At 36.6% G+C, this 21,309-nt stretch overlaps 1 protein-coding gene and 1 long non-coding RNA gene across 4 annotated transcripts; one reads left to right on the forward strand and one right to left on the reverse strand.

The window, feature by feature from the left end:
* Positions 1 to 4,279: 4,279 nt before the first annotated feature.
* LOC107653850 (polypeptide N-acetylgalactosaminyltransferase 12-like) lies at positions 4,280 to 15,729 on the forward strand. Its single transcript, XM_016440707.1, has 10 exons — positions 4,280 to 5,096; positions 5,941 to 6,110; positions 7,099 to 7,288; positions 7,472 to 7,657; positions 8,290 to 8,407; positions 9,397 to 9,573; positions 12,758 to 12,889; positions 13,698 to 13,811; positions 14,335 to 14,490; positions 15,200 to 15,729. The coding sequence occupies exons 1-10, from the start codon at positions 4,738 to 4,740 to the stop codon at positions 15,335 to 15,337; spliced, it is 1,740 nt and encodes a 579-aa protein (XP_016296193.1). The 5' UTR covers positions 4,280 to 4,737; the 3' UTR covers positions 15,338 to 15,729.
* LOC107653852 (uncharacterized) lies at positions 14,402 to 17,200 on the reverse strand. 3 transcript variants are annotated; one of them, XR_001630275.1, is made up of 3 exons: positions 16,932 to 17,200; positions 16,591 to 16,782; positions 14,402 to 14,478 (listed from the first exon to the last, which is right to left on the reverse strand). It is a non-coding gene; the product is annotated as an uncharacterized LOC107653852 (long non-coding RNA). The 3 variants fall into 3 exon arrangements; XR_001630273.1 differs by having other exon boundaries at positions 16,946 to 17,187; XR_001630274.1 differs by lacking the exon at positions 14,402 to 14,478 and having other exon boundaries at positions 16,082 to 16,782; positions 16,946 to 17,177.
* Between the last annotated feature and the right edge of the window lie 4,109 nt (positions 17,201 to 21,309).

Genomic DNA, 21,309 nt, shown 5'->3' on the forward strand with positions numbered 1-21,309 from the left:
CAATTGTGGACCAAATCTTTCAAATCCTAAACAGGTTGTCCTAAACCAAGTTTTTCTCTACTACACATTTGGGAATTATCCACTTTACCAGTTAATTGTTTTCCTAGAAAAATTAATTGCTGGAAATGTATTGACTCACCAGAAAGTGCCTCTTCAGACAGACCTTTTAAAAAGGTGCATTTTCCTTCACAAATCAGAGTATTACAGTACTTTATCAAGATGTTGGCCAAAGTAAAATTCAGAAAATTGACTAAGTGCTTGTATCACGGGTCTTCCAGCTTTCACACATAACTGAATAATGTATCAGTAAGTTTTGGTAAATATCTTGAAAATGCTATATCGTAAACTGTATATGGGTAATACCTTTATTTTTGCACTAAAATGCATTTAAAATGGCAACATAATTTTTTTTAGGTCTCATCCTTTGTAATTATCAGTGAATTACATTTTTTAGGGACTGTGGGAAAGTGAACATGAAATTTGAATTACTACTGATAAAGCACAGTTTGTGATGATCATGTGTTTTGCTGATGGACTGTAATGAAGTATTTTTGGAACATGGAAAAATATACAAAGTATTTTAGTCTCAATAAATTAAATTAAAGTTCTAAATGTTACATTTATTTTGGTGGCTTGTTTATTTTGACAGTGTGACCTGTCCTTGACTCTCTGTTGCTGTGCCATCTAGTGGTGGGAAAATAAGATCTGGGATTAGAATCAAAACTGTTTTTTTTTTTAATTCTAGTGTTTTATTTCCATGTTTTTGTAACATTGAAGTGCATTCATTCGAGATTTAATCAGGTAAAGTTCCCCATTTTACATTCCCTTAAAATAAAGTGTTCCCTGCACAGTTTTACATTTGTGACCCGAGCCTATTATATAAACCAGATCACGAGGAACCACATGAGGTTCTGCCAAGTCAGCTTCAAATGTTTAATAGCACACTTCCCAGGTGTGCCACACAACTACATAAATAAAGCTGGGGGTCACTGAACATTGACATGCTGCTTATGTCTACAGCATGCATAAATAAAGCTGTACTTTCCCCTATGACTTATGATTGGATTGTGGGCAATAGGTGTGTGATAGGTCCCCTCAAACTGATGCCAATTATGTTAGTTTCTTATTCCTCTGGGAATATCGCAGCAATGAGTAAGATGGCAATTATACATGAAGGACTCATCACGTTTCCCTTGAGGTCATTCAGTGGTAGTCCAAACAACTTGATTTCCTCTGCTAAAAGCTGCTCTGTTCATTTAGGTAGGTGGCAGTTTGCTATTAAAGGGACAGTCTGTTACACAACCCTCATGATATTTGCAAAACTCATCAATAATCTCAAAAATACAATAGAACTTATATAGGGTGTTATGAAGTATATAGCAGCCTATATTTAACTTATGTCTGATTGGACATGTTAGAAAAGCTGTTTTATATAGTTGTGTGTTCATACTTTATGTGGTAAATGACTGTGCAACATTGTGTTCAGTGTACCATAGATTATTACAACACTCTTTGGATCTTTTACAGTAAGAGTGTTCAATCAAAAAACTGTGGCACTCAAATTACCATCTCACTTCTCTGATGGCCTAATCAATAATTAAACACATTAATTTGGATAAACATACATTTTGCTTTCTACATGGATAATCTTACATATTTATTATAAAATATTGTTTATAAGAAGGGAAAGGATGAGGAAAATATTACAATAGTTTTGTGATGTAGATTTGGGTATGTCTCTTAAGAAAGTTAAAGAAGCTACTGATTATTTCCTTTTAATATTTCTAGCAACTGTAGTGACTGACTAAATATAAGTATAGTATCATGTTTTAATTCATACATGTTTATAATAAATAACAAAAATGCATTTAGTTTTATATTGTTTAAAGTAAAGCTGTACAGGACCCTGGATTTTTAATCAAATTGTTAGTTTCTTAATTCATATATATTTTTAAACCTTTTAATATTTATTTATAATTTTATGACATCAAAGGGAGCAGCCCAATCAAAACAGCTTTCTTAAACAGCTTTTTAAAATGGAAACTTCAGCATAATTCACTTACTTTCACATTACTAAGTTTGATTTTAAATAACCACCAAGAATGCTGAAAAGTAAACTTACAATCAGCAGAATGTGTCCAAAGATCCTGTATAAGCTCTTTCAAAATATTAGTTGTTTTTCTTTTATTGTGATAATAATTTAGTATTATTTAGATAATATCCATCAGGTCACTTTAGAAAGTTTATAATTGTAACATGCTTCATTTCATAAAAACGATAACAACAAAAAAAAGTTTATAACTTATTTAATGTCCAGTACAATGAACACTGGTTCTGACACTAGCGACATGCAAGTGATTATATGGATTTAATGTTATTTCAATACAACTTTCAATAATTTCATGCAAATGTGTTCAAATTAATTGAAAAGAAACAAAACCGTGTAATATGGCAGAAATTGTGAGAAAAGTGATGTCTACAGGAATGAACAAATATACACTTCAAATAGAAACTTCATATTCAAACTTCAAATAGTTAAGAAGTGTGTTGGTAAAAGGTTAGGCTGGTTGTGAAATGTGAATTAGGCATTCTTATTTAAATCATACATTATTTCACATATTAAGTAACAATGTATGTAAAGTTTCACAGGCTTGTATATCTTGGCATAACGGTGTTTATAAAGCGGACATGCACTAAATGGATTTGGATTAGCGCTCTGTCACAGTGTGTGACCCCTAAGACTCTCTGTGATTTGACCTGGATTTCTTTCTTTATGCCTCTTCCAGTTCTGCTGGCCTTATCTGACTAACAAGCCTGCTAATCTGAACATGCAAATCCCTCTATACATCAATCTACAGCCCTGCTCAGTGCTCAGACCTGTAGGATGTGCCACGGTATGACTGTGGCTCAAAACCAGTAAATGTTTTAAAAAAAGAATATCTAAAACCTGTTAATTGAAACTACTATATTTATTAAAAATTAAAATAAGTATCAACCTGTAATTGGTTCTCTTCCAGGGGTTACTACTGGGGGCACTGACATCGGGGATAAAACATTTTATAACATAAACAGTATCGTAACCAAAGAAAAAAGTTTTTCCAATGTTTTTTACTTTTTTAAATGAAAGCATCAAAACCCATCTAACTGTGGTTAGACATGAATATATGTAATTTCAAACGCAATGCTTCAATGACTATTAGTTCAAGGAAGGGGTCTCATGTTGTCAAAGAGGAGTCAGAAACAATTTTAACATTTGATCTCAAATTTCATCAACTATTTGTAGGTTTTTCACAAGATTAATCAAATAACTGATGCAATGGTCTTGTTTATGGATTGTGATACGAGTTTATTGGAGGTAGATGTAAAATGCATTATGCATATGTGTATGTATTTGTAACTCCTCAAAAAGAATTCTGGATGCATAATTTTTAGCATTTGGGCCTCTAAGCCAAGGCAATGACTCGCAGTGTTGGGAAGGTTACTTTGGAAATTTAATAGGTTACAGATTACAAGTTACCCTATTTAAAATGTAATAGTAGTGTAACTTTTTCAATTACGGTCAGACTTTCACAATCCTTCATCACTTGAATTAAAATGATCAGATTTGAACACATCCACCACAAAATCAGACTTTAGTACCACCTTCTACTTTGAGATTGATCTGAAGTTCAATGCAAATTTAAAATCATAAGAAATAGTTTACTGATACTGTTTTTGAAACCAAATCTTTGCATAACTACAGGAAACACTGCATCTAACAATGGTTTGGAAAATAAATAGTTAATTAAAAAATAATAATAAATAAAAGCATATACATCAACTCAAATATGGTTATCTAATAAGCATGTGTTCTATTCTGTGTACTAAACTCCTGAAACATTGGTGTCTCTTTGTATATGATATGACGATAGTTTTCTCAAAATAAGTCAAATGCTCATGAAGTGACTCAGAGCAGTTCTAGAGATTATGTTTATGTGTTCATGTACTCATATATTGAGGCGGCAGAGGCTGAAAACTGATTACAGTTACATTTATTTTGTAATTAAATTACGTAACGCCGTTACATGTAACTAGTTACTCTCCAACACTGCTGACTCGGAACTACAACCATTTTGCAAAAATACCCGCTGTTAAGTTTCTGTTTATTACGATTACAGTTCATTATTAGCCTACATCTGATCAAAATACAATAGAAAATGACGGATCATTCACATGGTTTCATTACGTTTCCCTCGTTTTCCATAAACTTACTTTTGGCGTCTGTGAATATGAATTTTGTTAACTTTGTCTCCCGTAAATGCATGTAGTTTCTGTAGATACACGGAAGCAAAAAGTGTTCGGCTTGACTTTGCCTCTTCTCAACTCCTCCCCGATTGCAACACTGCCATTATAGTTGCCGATCAGTAAAGCGACACGCGTTTAATGTCGAACGCACCCAAAGCGTTCGCGTTAACGGATGTGCTTTCAACTCCTCCCCCGTCTGGAACCGGCTCTGCTCGCCGTTCATGTCGATCACACCTCAACAGTGGCTTTCGGCCACAGATTAAATGACCAACTTTCGGTTTGCTTGGATAGTTTCCCCTTCACTATAATCGACTTTAAAATGAAATCTGGCACTTTGAAAACGAGGTCCTCTTACCCTGGCGAACTTTTTTCGAACTCCAACTCTTCGTGAGATTGAATTTTGGATGACAAACAGTTTGAGGGCACCACCAGGGCGGACAAGAAGGACACATTATGGCAATATGTGGCAGACGGAGTCGGCCCAAGTTCATTCTGTACATTCTCGGGGCTTTTGTAGTGGGATATTTAGTGTTTCACAGGAACACGCAGAGTGATGTCGGACTGGCGAGTCGAAGAGAAGTTCCAGTCGAGCAGCACAAAAATGTGGACGAGGAATTACTGAAGAAACCCGTTTACGAGAAGCCTCCTCTAGACATAAATGCTTTGGGAGAGATGGGTAGAGCTGTTAAACTGGACCTGACTGAAGAAGAGAAGCGAGAGGAGGAGGACAGCATCAAAAAACATCAGATAAACACTTATGTGAGCGATAGGATATCACTACACCGCAGGCTGCCTGAAAGATGGAACCCACTGTAAGTGTCCATGCTGGACAGGAATGTTTGAAGTTTGATATTTGTGAGATATCCAGCCTTAAAAGATCATTACATGTTTGATCTAATGGTATTAATGGGTTTATTTGTATAACATCAGAATGTAGACAGGTAGGTAGCCTACACATCGTAGTTTATTAGTTTTAATCCTTCCCGATTTATTGCAAGCCATAAAAGTTGTAAATGTTTTTGTAAACAGTCCCTATCTTGCCCCAATGTCTAATATGCAATTACAGATGGGGACCGTCTACAAAGTAACAAAGCAGGAGAAAAACGTTAAATGTGGCGCTGTCACAGTTGGTCATACTCAAATAAATATTGTACATAAAAAAAAAAAAATCAAAAACTTTTTGTTGGTTTTCTCACAAAAATGCTGATTTTTTTTTATTATAATTAATCAAATCCATTGCAGTCAGACCCCTTTATGGACACATTGAATAAAAAATGACTACTATAAGTCAAACTATAAACCGATCGCCCATTCCAAATCTAAAGGGTATGCATTGTTATAATTATATTTGCAGTTGGTTTTACTCTGATAGGTAATAAATAAATAAAACAAGTAAATAAATAAAATAAAATAACAAGCCAAATATTACTGAACTGTTTTTTTTTTGTATTTATTGTTTGCATCATGTTTGTTATTTTGTTATCATGTTATTTTAAAATGACCGTTTATTTTAGTTATGTATTTTTAGGTTGCAATTAATATTTTCTTTTATTTATTTTATATGATATTTTATCTTAGTATAATGACACTGTAAACAAGATTGCGGTCTGACGATGTAGCAAGCAAGGCATTAGCTAACAAGATCTGTCTATTCAGATGTAGAAACCTGAAATATGACTACCTGAGCCTGCCCTCAACATCAGTAGTGATAGCCTTCTACAATGAAGCCTGGTCCACACTACTGAGGACAGTGCACAGTGTCCTGGAGACCTCATCGGACCTGCTGCTGACTGAAATCATACTGGTGGATGACTACAGTGACCGAGGTATCAGTCTGAATGAAAACTTCTCATGCTTCCTTTGAGCACACGCTAATCATAAGATCATATGTAGTAACATATTAAAGGTACAAGCTAATAGTATCTATCAATTGTATCTGTAATTGTATGATACATTCTGTTTATGTAGAGAAAATCAAAATAAAGTAAGGGGAAAAAAGATCAAATGTTTAAAAACTAAATCATATTAGGTTGAGTTTGGTGCATTTTTGATTTGGAACACCTAGGAACCACCCACAAAACTAACAACCACATTAGCAAACAGCTATACAGCTACCATAACCATAGCTAACATTGCTACCAGAAAGTTTTGCATGTGCAGACACCACTCCCAATTTCTTCAGAAAAATGTAAAAGTACTATACTGTTGTATGTTTCCTTAGTGAAATGTTTGCTAATTTCTAACCAAACAATGACAAACAGATGCAAATAGATTCTTTTTTAAGCATTACTTTACTGTTTATATCAGGGATAAAATATTGATAACAATGGACAAAATGTGCTCATATTACATGTGTGTGTAAATCAGACACTGATTTAAAATATATATAAATATTATATAAATAATAAATACAAATGAAGTCTTACTCAATTTATACTGTCTTTCATGTTCCCTCTTTAACTTTAAACATAAACCAAGAACAAAAACAAGAAAAAACCTTGAGTAAAACGATAACTGGATATTAATAGAATAGTGTACATAAATATTTACTTATTTAACAGTTATTAGTTAAGTTAGGTCCAGGCACAGCACAAAGAGGACACACACATCCCTGATCACAAAAATCTAGGTTTGAAAACAGATTCTTATTAATGAAATACCACAGCAATAACAGTCTCAGCTCCACCCTGTGGTGAAACAGCAAGTTGCTCTTTTATACAAAAGCCAATTGGCATACTTTATTTCTGTCCTAAGTTCTTGTTCCCTCTAGGTCTGCAGCTGTTACTGAGCAGTTCTCATGAATTTGACCCACAGATCATTTAAAGGAGCCTCTAGAGAACTACATCGCCAATCTCAAAAAGGTGCGTCTGATCCGAGCAAGGAAGAGAGAGGGTTTGGTGCGAGCGCGGCTCCTGGGGGCGTCCATTGCCACAGGAGAAGTGCTGACCTTCCTCGATTGCCACTGTGAGTGCCATGAAGGCTGGTTGGAGCCTTTACTCCAGAGGTGAGACTGATAAACTCCTCTCTACAAACCTCAAACATGCATAGTTTCATTAAATTTGTATATAAATTTGCTCTGTTTTTGCATTACAAAATGTGCACGCCTAAACTACATTCTACATCACTGTTTGTTTTGTGAGAAATGAATATTTATCTCCCCTTTTTAAAAAATCTCTAAAACCTGTAGAATAAAGGACGAGCCTTTGGCTGTGGTGTGTCCAGTGATTGATGTTATTGACTGGAACACCTTCCAGTTCCTGGGCAACGCTGGAGAACCTCAGATTGGAGGATTTGATTGGAGATTGGTGTTCACGTGGCACACTATCCCAGAACATGAACAGAAACGCAGAAGTTCTCCCACTGATGTCATCAGGTCCGTGCTTCATGGTTGCACCAAATGGAAAACAATTTGTAATACTAAGGAAAACAATGATTTGGTTGATATGTCATTGCATTTTCAGCATTGACTGAATCATGACCATTTTTTTGTGATTTTTATGGCAATGTTTCAGGCAGCAGGACCATTTAGGTGAACATATTTGAATGTTTTCTCTCCAAATTAAATGTTTATGCAAATAACTGCAATAAAACATCAGTAAACCCTGCCTTTATGTAGAGTGATCATATGTCCTCATTTTCCTGGACATGTCCTGGCTGAGAATTGCCTAAAATGTCAGTTTTTTTGGCTTTGTTTTGTTCTGTTGTTTTCATACTTCCTAAAGGTAATGACTGACAAGTAGTTTGACCAATAGCGTGGAGGCAGTGTACATAATTGTCCAATCATGGCGTGCAAGAAGATGGGAACTACTGTACAGAGAATGGTCAAATGCAAATACACATAATGTATAATGCCAAAAGCCGGACATTTTACATTTTGAAATCCCAGCCAGGACATGTCCGGGAAAAACAGGTTGTATGGTCACCGTAATTTATGCTTTTCCTGGACGTTACTGTAATTTTCCTAGTAGAATCATAGAAATAGCTCTGTCTGTTGCTTTGATCCAGGTCTCCTACAATGGCTGGGGGTTTGTTTGCAGTCAATAAGAAGTACTTCCATTACCTGGGCACATATGACACAGGAATGGAGGTGTGGGGTGGAGAGAACCTGGAGTTCTCATTCAGAGTAAGTGCGTTTTGTTGAACTTTTTCTAAAAAAATGTTCCTCTCGTTTGTCTCCAAGTTTTGGTTTCCTGAGGGGAGAAAGCCTTTCGGCAGATGGTCACAATCCTAGTTTGAAAACTGTGTGATGAGTCACACAAGGTTAGGAGGTCAGTCTGTGTCTTTATTAAGTGTCCGCCAGCTAACATGATGAATAAATCGACCTTCAGTGTTTATGCAGCATTTACTTACTCATTATTCCTCTCATTACTCAGCTCATCCCCTGAAGGATTCCAACACTGTTACATAGACAGTAATGGTTCACTTGTGTTTTGAATGCCTTGAATGCCAGGAGCGGCGTTTTAACCAGATTTCAGCAAGGAACGTCACAAAGACCAGACAGCTGCTCTGTCAGTGCAATATGACAGACCAGCCTATTTATTCTCTGGATCGGTCTATTTGCAGGAATTAACATGTTAACTTAAGATTTCAATCAAATAAGTTACTGTTTAATGTTAATTGTAATAATTTAGCACAATAACCAAATTTGATATTACTGTTTAAAATCGTTTGAATTAATCATGTTTCATCATTTTTAACAGTTAGAAATCAAAACCAAATCTGCATACAGTATAGTGAAAAATCTTTTCATCTAGAGAGTTTTCTTTTTCCTCTCAACACTGACCTTTAGCTTGCTTACTGAGGATATTATGGCAATTTTGTCTGTAAAGCTGATTTGGAGCAATATTTACTCTTATTATTTAAGAGTTATACAAATACATTTGAATTAAAATGAATTAAAAATGGAAATTGTTTCTCTTCAGCATTATATCTAACTATACTTAAATAATGGGGAGAAAAAGAGTACAAGAAAATATACACCTGGAGAAATGTCATATTCAGGGGTCCTTAGAAGGCAGCATAATTAAACTGCCTAATTTCAAATATGCCTAAAATGCTGCCAACGGATTATTTTGGATGGCTAATCTGTTTCCTGTCTTGGGTGTTTTTCAGATCTGGCAGTGTGGAGGGAGTCTGGAAATCCATCCTTGCTCTCACGTGGGTCACGTCTTTCCGAAGAAAGCGCCATACTCGAGAAACAAGGCCTTAGCCAACAGCGTGCGGGCGGCAGAAGTCTGGATGGACGAATACAAAGAAGTGTATTACCATCGCAGCCCTCATGCTCGTCTGGTACGCCTACTTGTGCGGTCTGTTACATAACTCTGCTTTTGTTTGCTTGTCTGCTTGTTTTCACACTGTCTATCTTTCAGATTAGTGTAGATAGGCTCGCATAGGCCTTGTGAAAGATGCACATTTTCTTTGCACAAATCTAGATGTATCTTCACCCATTTTTACAGAATCTGTGGATATGCTCTAAACGAGCCCTGTAGTTACAGAGAGAGGTGCTCTCGGTGACAGATCAGATAACCCTTTTCTCTCTGCACCTTGGAGATGCTGCCAGGTTGGCACCACCATCTCGAAATCTATCTGACGAGATGCCAGCAGATAAGGCTCTCTCTCGTTTTGGGTATAAACCACAGGCAAACACTGGCCTTGCCAACGTGGATCAGGTTTGACAACCTTCATACTCTGCTTCCACGCAAATTCGTAAGAGGATCGCTCTCTCTTTCACCGTCCGAGTCTCACAGCATATTTTATTTATGGCCAAAATCTCTGTCGGTTGTGCCACACAGTCCAAAACGAGGCTCTGTGATGAATCTCAATGATCAGAAAGCTTAATTTGACAGCCGCTTGATTCAGCGTGTAGCTGGACTTTGTTGAGACTGAAGCCTGATCACAGACCGATCATCAATGGGTGTGATGTTGTGCCACCCGACTGGCATTCACAGTACGTTATTGATGATTCGCTATCAAGTTAGTTCATTAGAAGTACACTTCTTGTCATTCATCTTACTGCAGATCTGATGAAACTCTTCGCCAGAGCTTTACCTGCAGCAGATGTTCCTCATAAGTGTGGACCATCACTCACCAGTAATTCTTGTCTGACGGGCAGTTATGAAGATATACCACAGCCACAAATCTAGAGAGTTTTCTTTTTCCTCTCAACACTGACCTTTAGCTTGCTTACTGAGGATATTATGGCAATTTTGTCTGTAAAGCTGATTTGGAGCAATATTTACTCTTATTATTTAAGAGTTATACAAATACATTTGAATTAAAATGAATTAAAAATGGAAATTGTTTCTCTTCAGCATTATATCTAACTATACTTAAATAATGGGGAGAAAAAGAGTACAAGAAAATATACACCTGGAGAAATGTCATATTCAGGGGTCCTTAGAAGGCAGCATAATTAAACTGCCTAATTTCAAATATGCCTAAAATGCTGCCAACGGATTATTTTGGATGGCTAATCTGTTTCCTGTCTTGGGTGTTTTTCAGATCTGGCAGTGTGGAGGGAGTCTGGAAATCCATCCTTGCTCTCACGTGGGTCACGTCTTTCCGAAGAAAGCGCCATACTCGAGAAACAAGGCCTTGGCCAACAGCGTGCGGGCGGCAGAAGTCTGGATGGACGAATACAAAGAAGTGTATTACCATCGCAGCCCTCATGCTCGTCTGGTACGCCTACTTGTGCGGTCTGTTACATAACTCTGCTTTTGTTTGCTTGTCTGCTTGTTTTCACACTGTCTATCTTTCAGATTAGTGTAGATAGGCTCGCATAGGCCTTGTGAAAGATGCACATTTTCTTTGCACAAATCTAGATGTATCTTCACCCATTTTTACAGAATCTGTGGATATGCTCTAAACGAGCCCTGTAGTTACAGAGAGAGGTGCTCTCGGTGACAGATCAGATAACCCTTTTCTCTCTGCACCTTGGAGATGCTGCCAGGTTGGCACCACCATCTCGAAATCTATCTGACGAGATGCCAGCAGATAAGGCTCTCTCTCGTTTTGGGTATAAACCACAGGCAAACACTGGCCTTGCCAACGTGGATCAGGTTTGACAACCTTCATACTCTGCTTCCACGCAAATTCGTAAGAGGATCGCTCTCTCTTTCACCCTCCCGAGTCTCGTGGCATATTTTATTCATGGCCAAAATCTCTGTTGTTTGGGCCACAGAGTTCTAAAGATCAACAGAATGAGGCTCTCTGATGGATCTTGATGATCAGAAAGCTTAATTCGACAGCCGCTTGATTGAGCGTGTAGCTGGACGATACGTGCCGCCTCAGGACTTTGTTGAGACTGAAGCCTGATCACAGATTGATCATCAATGGATGTGATGTTGTGCCACCTGGCTGGCACTCACAGCGAGACCGTACGTTATTGATGATTCGCTATCAAGTCGGTTAATTAGAAGTGCATTTCTTGTCATTCATATTAGTGCAGATCTGATTAAACTCAGCCAGAGCTTTACCTCCAACAGATGTTCCTCATAGGGGAGAGTATCTCTGGCACCACTGTGTGGACCATCACTCACCAGTAATTCATGTCTGGCGGGCGGTTATGAAGAGATACCACTGCCACAGACATACACAGGAACTTGGCCTTTATCAGTCTTGTTTGTTGAGATGGGGTTACAACTTTATTTTGCAACAGGATGTTGTAGCATATAGCAATTTGTGGTGTACCACTGCAGGGTAATTGTACCAGAATGCTTAAAAAACAAGATGACAATATGTTATTAGTTGTTTGCTTTTATATGATCATTTTGTGAAAACAGTTGATGTAGAATGAAGAGAGAGTATTGTAAATGATCTGTTCATGTGGTATTTACTAAGACAAGAATTACAATTGATGGATGGATTCCTACAGGAAATTCACATTCCTTGCTATTCACATTGGGGACGGATATTTGTAAATTAATAAAAAAAAATTTCGACGAGCAGTCCAAAGTTTTTTGTCTTTGTTTGACAAAGAAAACAGACTGACCAGTGGCTTATGAGCTGTCACATCTGATACAAAATAAATAAAAAATATAAACTCTGAATGCAGATTAGTGAAGCAGCCACCTGTATATGTAAATTATTATTTTGATGTAAATGTATAATAGACCAGTGTGAAAACACAAAACAATACGTCAAACAGGCGATAGCTGCTGTTACTGAACAATTCAGCATGTTGGTGTTGCTAAAGCTTCTTTCATTTGACGTGGAGCTGCTGTTGTCTTTACATACCTCTGAAAAAGGACAATTAAAAATGTTGCAGTTCATGAAAAGTTGCAGTTTATGAAAATAAATATTCTCTTTTAAAAAAGTGTGCAAATAATGTTATTGTGCATATAGCTTATTAATATGCCTAAATATAAATCTCAAACCGCATCATACCAATGCTCATGAAGTAATTAAGTGTAAATACATTAAAAAGTAGTAAAATATCTTCAACAGGATCCATCATTTTTAACACTTGTTTCAGGAGGCATATGGTGATGTGACAGACAGACGGAAACTCCGAATGCGTCTTGGCTGTAAAGATTTTAAGTGGCTCTTGGAGAACATCTACCCTGACATTCAAGTCCCAGAGGACAGGCCTGGAATGTTTGGCATGGTGAGAAGAGACAAACTTCTTGTGTTTACATGCACAGCTTTGTAGCAGCAGAAATCAAGAAGTAAAAATGCTATTATTCACAGCAGTAAGCAGGTTGGTTTGATTTAAAGTTTACAATGCAAGCATAGTGTGACATGATGAAATGAGGCCAGTTCCTTTGTAATCAACAAAACTACACTTCAAGCGAGTGGCACAGTGTAGACAAAATCTGGGACTGTTTTATTTAAAAGTTGAAATAAACAGACTTTTTTTTTTTTTTAGAAATTCAGAACAACCATATTATGATATAAACTTTTGTAAAAATGCTATTATTCACAGCAGTAAGCAGGTTGGTTTGATTTAAAGTTTACAATGCAAGCATAGTGTGACATGATGAAATGAGGCCAGTTCCTTTGTAATCAACAAAACTACACTTCAAGCGAGTGGCACAGTGTAGACAAAATCTGGGACTGTTTTATTTAAACGTTGAAATAAACAGACATTTTTTTTTTTTTTAGAAATTCAGAACAAACATATTATGATATAAACTTTTACTTATATTATGCTGATAATGTAATTTCTGATTTAAAATCTATAAAGACACAAATTCTCATATGAACATTGAAGTGTCAGAATTTTGGGTGAAGAGACATTTCTCAGATTTGATAAAAAATAAATGAAGATGAACAAATTTCCTATGGGTTTGGAACAACATGAGCATGAGTAAATGATGACAATTTTAATTTTGTGGAGAAATATCCCTTTAAATAAGAAAAATCAAACTTCTGGACCCGATTATTTGAATGTTTCTTTTTCTTCTCAATTGTAGCTGAAGAATAAAGGAATGGACAACTACTGCTTTGACTACAACCCACCTGATGATCATAATATGGCCGGTCACCGAGTCATTCTTTACCCTTGTCACGGCATGGGACAAAACCAGGTAACTTTCATTTTCACAACTGTAATGACAGACAGCCACACTGATCCAATTAGTGTTCACTGCTGCACAATACACAGAGATTGTAATGCGTCCTCAGGAATATACATTGTGTGTCTCACACTTCTAATGTATTATTAAGACAGCATCCTAATACGGCACAGTAAATAGTGTGTTGTGCACTTCACAGCACGCTTGTTTTTAAAGCAACTCCAGTCGCCGGGCACAGATTTTATTCGTCTCCTCCCTCTCTGTGGGGAGGCAGATGAGCCCTGGAGACTCATCAGTGCACAATATCAGCCATATGTACAGCACAACAACACTTTTCTAATGGATTCTCTCTGTGAATACAAGATAAATGCTCTTCCTTTTCTTTCTGGTTTGGTACATTTGGGTCAATCCTGTTTAAGACTTAAAAAAAAGATGCTTATGTTGTGATTTAAGAAAGTATTTTTATTCGAAGGTATAACAGACCTTCAGAAATGTGTTGAATGTGTATATATCTTCCTTTCTCTTTTTGCGACAGTTCTTTGAGTACTCCACACTCCAAGAGATCCGTTATAACACGAGGGATCCTGCAGGCTGCGTCGTGGCTGATCCTGTCTCCACATTCCTTACCATGCATCACTGCAGTAAACCCAGGGAAGCTGTGCCTGAAGACCAGAAGTTCCTATTCAGAGAGGTGAGATCACAAACCAGATGTATGATTGTATGCAAATAGTATTTTATTCAAATTAATTGCATTAATTAATCCTAAATAATCACATATACACTACCATTCAAAAGTTAATAAGACTTTTGTCGTTTTATTCAGCAAGGACGCTTTAAATTGATCAAAAGTGAAACAGTAAAGTAACAGTAATTTATAATGTTACAAATAATTTCTATTTGAAATAAATGCAGTCCTTTTGAACTTATTCATTAAAGAATCCTAAAATATGCATCACAGTTTCCACAAAAATATTAAGCAGCACAACTGTTTTCAACATTGATAATAAAAAGAAATGCTTCTTGAGCAGCACATCAAGTGTTCTTGGAAGCAAACAACGGTCCAAGAAAATGTCACCTTAAAGTGTTACTTGAGAAAGTCACCCAGCATGGCAAGAGGTTTCAGTGTGGCTTGCAGTGAAATTTCAGAAGCAAGCCTTAGTGTGAACTCTTTGCCAGTACAGCGAGCACCTGAAGAGCAGCGTGACGTCAGCGTGATTCTCTCTAGACTGTGGGGTATTAAGAGTAAGGAGGAGGTGCTGGGAGCAAATGAAACGCTGGGGTTGACTGAGCTTCCTGTTCTAGTGCGCCAAAGGCCTTTATACTGTAGTATTTGAACAAACCCCTGACCTTAAGTATTAGACTTGGATGTGTAACAATTCTCATAATCATTGCATTGGCAGGACGGCTCTCTCTACCATGTTCAGACACAGAAGTGTGTTGAGGCAGTAGCCCGGACTGACACTGGGAACCCTGGCCCTGCTCTCCGTCCCTGCTCCGACTCAGCCTCCCAGAAGTGGTTATTTGAAGAGAGAACATAGCAAAGGTTCTCTCTACACCCTTCACCTGCACTACAGTTCAAAGTGCATTTCATATAGGCTGTTCTGACTTCACACCAGCTTATTGAGCATTCCACTTCCTCCGCTTAGGATTGATAGTGCCTTCCTTTTACACGACATGCACAGTACAGACTCTGTCTGTTAAACTGAAAAAAATGGTATGTTTTAATTAATTAACATATTTGATTTGAACATGTTTGGATAGTGTATTAAAATTCATCACTCATAATAGTTGTTCAGTTTGTAATTCTAAAACCCTGAGGAGAATTAGCATTTTTGTGCCATGAGTGTTCTCAAAAATGTTCAACGAGTTTTGGATTTCTGAGTAAAATAAGGTATATGTGCTACAACATTCACTACTGTTCAAAAGTTTGGGGTCAGTAAGATTTTTTTTTTTTTTAAAGAAATAATTATTTTTATTAAGCAAGGATGCATTCAATTGTTCATAAGTGATGGATAAGATATTTATAATGTTACAAAAGATTTCTATTTCAAATAGGTGCTGTACTTTTTTAACTTTGAGTCAAAGAATCCTGATTTTTTTTTTTTTCAAATATCATTCATCATGTTTAGAATATTAGAATGATTTTTGAAGGATCATATGACACTGAAAACTGGAGTAATGGCTGCTAAATATTTAGCTTTGCCATCATAGGAATAAATGACATTTTAAAATATATTAAAATAGAAAATGGTTATTTTAAATTGTAGTATTATTTCACAATATTACTGTATTTTTATGGTGAGCATGAAAGACTAATTTCAAAATCATCAAAAGTTCTTACCAGCTCCAAAAGTTTGAACAGTAGTGTATGTTGTATGATGAAATGTAAAAGTCTCGAAACTACAGACCTTATTTTAATTATAAATCCAAAACTGCCATTCTTAAAGCCCACAGGAAGTTCCTAAGGAAACCCATGGTGAATTAGTCTTCCTGGTTGGCCTGCACATACACATCATTACTGAACACCTCCATTTCTCAGCAAGATGTAAACACTGTATTTAAGCGCTCATCATAACCTCTGGGTCTCTTGCAATTGACAATCATTACCATTTTATAAGATGGTAATTTGAGTTATTTTAATCAGTCAGTGCTGCCAGCTCCATCTGCTGGTGTCTCATCCTCCCCTGTTCTCCTGCAAAGTAGCTTCTATTTATTCAAATTATTTGACATATTTAACTACTTTTTTCTAGTGACTAGCATTTTTAAAAACAACTCCTCTGTGATCCGGTACCTGATGTAAGTCAGATCTCGCTTGCACTTCGAGCCTCCTGGCAGCCTGGTTGTGTGTATTTTTGGCTGAGTATTGAGATTAGGCTCAGATAAGCAGCAGTGCTGGCAGTGGCGGCGCTGCTGCCATTCTCTTTCCAACCACTAGATGGTGCCAAATTCTCCGTTTTATTCCTTGTCCGCTTTGTCCTGCATGCTGTAACATCAGTTTGTATTTACATTGTGTAATTTCAGTTGCCCACGATGCAGTGATTGAGATGCTGGGTTACACTTTTTATACACGATTACGGTTAAAAATGTACAGTGATTATTATTACTTGTATCTGAAACCATATGGCAGCCTACCTCTAGTCATTTACCTGCTGTTGAGAATAGATTGTCGGTCATTTGAAGGGGATGAAACAGAGCTGGATGTCACAGCAAATACTAGATTGTAGTGGCCAAATTACTGTGATTTTTGCTTCATATTTCCCTAAAGTTGTAGAGAAACAGTGCTGGTTAGTTAGTTTAGGGCAGGGGTGTCAAACTCAGTTCCTGGAGGGCCACAGCCCTGCAGAGTTTAGATTCAATCCAACTAATTAAATGCAGCTGATCCAGCTAATCAAGTCCTTCAGGCTTATTTGAAAACTACATGGTATGTGTGTCGGAGCAGGGTTGGAACTAAACTCAGCAGGGCTGCGGCCCTCCAGGAACTGAGTTTGACACCCCCTGGTTTAGAGTATGTGGATATAAACCTCTTTAAATTCTGACCAACTGTGGGTATGTTTTCTATGCTGAATGATCATTTCTGTAAGTCATTTATAATTAATTTATTTGATTAACTTAGCTTTCTCAGTTATTTATTACTTCAGTAATTGCTGGTGTGCTTAAAATTGCTGGGATGTTGAAAATAGGAAGTAGATTTTTAGTCAAAACTGAACTCTGTTATTTACTCACCTTTATGCTGTTCTACAACTGTACAACTTTCTCCTGTGAAACACAAAAGAAGATATTTTGAAGAATGTTTATGCTGCTATTTTCCAAAAAAGGCACTTTATAAATATAAAAGTTGTCTATAAAAGTCATGAGCTATTTTCTATATAGCTATATAGAAATAATAGTTCTATAAGTTATTGATTGAAAACCACCATTTACTTTAATTCTATGGAAAAAAAGCAGCTATGACATGCTTAAATATCTCCACACAGAAAGAAAGAAAGAAAAATGTTTTTGAAAGACTTAAAGGTGAGTAAATAAAGACCTTTTTTTTTTTTTAAAGACATTTAAAATGTTTTAAGTGCCTTACACAGTGTTCAAAGAAGGACATTTTAATATAGGTGAGAGGGAACTTTTCTTTGGTTTACAGAACATATTTTTTGTTTTAATCTATAAGGTGATGGGGCCAACTGAACATTGTCATGAGCTTCAATACTGGACAGATGTTTTCACGGCCTCTATAGATAAGAAGGTGATTGAAAGATTGATAATATTATCAGAACAATTATGTTTGCAATGGTAGGGCTTTTCCTGTCTGTCAAAGCCTCAGATTTGATTATGGGTTTCTTAAAGAGGTCAAAAAGAGGATATTCTGTATGAATGGTTTTAAGTCCTATTTCCACTGTCTATATGGTCATTTTATCCTCAATACAATGGAAGTATAAAACACAAAAAATGATACATTCTATAGATAAATGTGGTTTAAAATTCATATCATGCATTTTGATCTTCAAACATGCCCAGATACTGATGCATAGGACCAACCATGGCCATAAAAGTTGTGTGGTTGGTTACAGCAGCAGCGAGTATGCACTTTTCTTGGAATAATGAATGGTTTTTAATGTTATTTTATTTTACGTTTAATTTTGCTGATGGTAGAATGTTGAAACCATGTGTTTTGAAACGGTATCAATGCTGGAAGAAAATTCAGGTAACTTTATGCTATGTAAGTGACCTTAACATCAGAAATGAAGGTATTCTTTTTTATTATTAATGCATTAATTATGGTTAATAATGTCTAATATCTAATTTAAAGGCGCACTCAGTACTTTTTTGTTTGTTACGCTACACCATTTTATGTCATTCACAGTCAGCAGCAATTTATTTATTAATACGCAAAGTTTCAGAAATAAGGTTATTAGTATTTAACAAAAGCCAGCCCACTCCATGTAAAATAAAGCTGCTTTTATTAGGTAACTGATATGATTGCAGTCCTCATCTCATGTGAGGATACTTTATTTTATACATATTTCAATTTCTTTGTGCAAAACATTTTAATTAGGGAAAAATCTATTGAGTGCACCTTTTAATTGTAATGACATTATTTTTTTCTAGATCTAAAAAATGAAAGTTGCTTTAACTTAAAATTGATTTCATGTTTGACTTTTTACACATTAAAGCCATTGAATAACATCCCAATGTGTGCCTATCTTTCTTTACCAAAAACTGACAACCCCTGGCAATCTTTTTTTCCACCGTATTACACACTCTTGTATCTCCAGCAAGTGCTCGTATTCTGGCACTTCACTCGGGTTATTGTGGAAAATAATAAATTGCAAACTCTTCCCATTTCGTTCACCCTCTGAATGCGTGTTTGTTCTTTCCATCCATGTTGGAGTCTTAGTCGCAGCGAGACGATGGTGGTGTCGTTGGCAGCCGATTGGCTGGAAGATGTGCAGCTGAGTATGAGGACGCGCTCATGCCAAGATGCTCCTCACTATGCGCTCTGCCCCGCAGTCATTCTCAATTACTCATTCATGATGTGCGTCTGTTTGATATTTGATACTGTTTGTGGGTTTCTTTTGTATGGTGTCATCTGCCTCGCTCTCCGGGTGCAGGATGGGATTAGTTTGGAACACTCTAGCTGGCTTTAGGAAAACAGGGTCATGGAACGAAGCTTTGGAAGCCGGCAGATCACACCGGCTCTGCTGCCAGAGAGGCGTTAGATGTGCCTTCTGCATGAATCACTGTGGAGAACCTTATTTTCGTCTCGTTGCATCCGCACAACTTCTTTCTCTTCGGCAGCGGCGTCAGTGTTGGTGCACTGTTGTCATAGGCAAATGGGATTACGACCACTTCACTTTTTAGCTTTAGAAAAGGGTATTAAATATTAAAATGATCTCTGAGGTGTAAACGGCGCTCACCTCCTTGTGATGCTTTTGGGATCTTAGATATGAAGGCAGCTTGCTCGCCTACATCCCATGTGTTGCTTGACAAGGTCTCTCTGTATGCCGAGCGTCTCTTTTCAGAGATGAAAATAAGCTTGATTTGGCAAAGCGAGATGAGACACTGACAGATACATGCTATAATTTTCTACACTGTCTGTTCAACTGGCTCATGTTGTCGAACTAATGCCTGCTCAGCCTTCTCTGTGAACGGCTGATTTCACCACATTCTCATTACTCCAGGTGTTCAGTGAGGTGAGGGTTGATCATTCCAAAAGATCCTGATGCATTTGCATTGTAAAGTCACGTGTTTAGAGTGTTCATAACATGTTTGCACTTTCAGGCGATGAAGCGAAACCTGGCATGTGAACCTCTTTCAATATTTCTGATGTGAAATATCAACCGTTCAGGGGTTAAAAGTGACTTTAACCCAGAGTTAAGTGTAGTGTGTAGTGTTTTTAATATTGCACTGAATCTTGACAGATCTATTCTATTGTGACGTATTTTCGAGTCTTAACGGATTATTCAAAAAGAAAAAAATGAAGGGTGGGGACATAGTTCTGTCTATCGGTTGTTGATTGGATTTTGAAATGTAGGCGTCATTAAAATAGTTAAGTCTGTCAGGTGTTTTCCCCCATTTTCCTCACAGCAATGAATGGTTTGCTTGCATATAGAGTGCAACAGTGCCATCCTTGGTTCTGGAAGTATTTTCTCACAAGGATTTAAAAAAAAGTCTTTGTTACAGAGACATAAGCCATGAACCGAACCGAACTGAACCAAACCAACCTACTACGAGGTGAATCACAATATTACGAACTTTGATTTGAAACAAAAAATTATTTGAAAAATGACAAAGGGAGAAGTGTATACTTTTAATGTGGGAAAGATCTATAATCCCATGAAGCATTGTGAACGACCTGCTTGATGAACAACCAAATCAAAATAAAAACAAATAAATGAATTAAAAAAAATTTGATTTAAAGATGTTGATTTAATATAGAAGCAATATATTTTACGATAATTGCAAAATATGCATAAATACACTATATTTAAGAAGTTTGAGTGTGCAGGGAGATTGACTATTATACCATTTGCAGTGCTTCATAGGAATGGGTGGTTCTTTTGGCATGATTTTTGTCTCAATTCTCTGATTGTTGGAAATTTTTGCTGAATCATGGGTAATGTATTTTTTTTCTTTAAACCAGGAATTCCAGTGTTAAGCAATCATTTAAAAAACAATTTCAAATAATGCTGGCTGATGGCTTCAACAAAAGCATATACCATCAATTAACAACCTTCTAACTCACTGTAGTGAGTATCTCCCTATGGAGAAAATGAATGGGATCTGTACTTCTCAGATCCTATAAATGTAAATTTGTAAAGAAAATAGTGTAAAACCTTTTATTTTCAAGAAAGATGGTGATCATTATTTGAATTCTTTAAGGAACTCTAAAAATGCAATTGCTCTTAAGACTCTTAAATGTCTTTGTGCTTGTATATACACATGTAATGTACATTTGTGTGTGTGTGTATATGTGTGTGTGTGTGTATATATATATATATGTGTGTGTGTGTATATGTGT

The sequence above is a fragment of the Sinocyclocheilus anshuiensis genome, unplaced genomic scaffold (assembly GCF_001515605.1).
Source record: "Sinocyclocheilus anshuiensis isolate Anshui unplaced genomic scaffold, SAMN03320099.WGS_v1.1 scaffold223, whole genome shotgun sequence".
In the NCBI taxonomy this organism is placed as follows: domain Eukaryota; kingdom Metazoa; phylum Chordata; class Actinopteri; order Cypriniformes; family Cyprinidae; genus Sinocyclocheilus; species Sinocyclocheilus anshuiensis.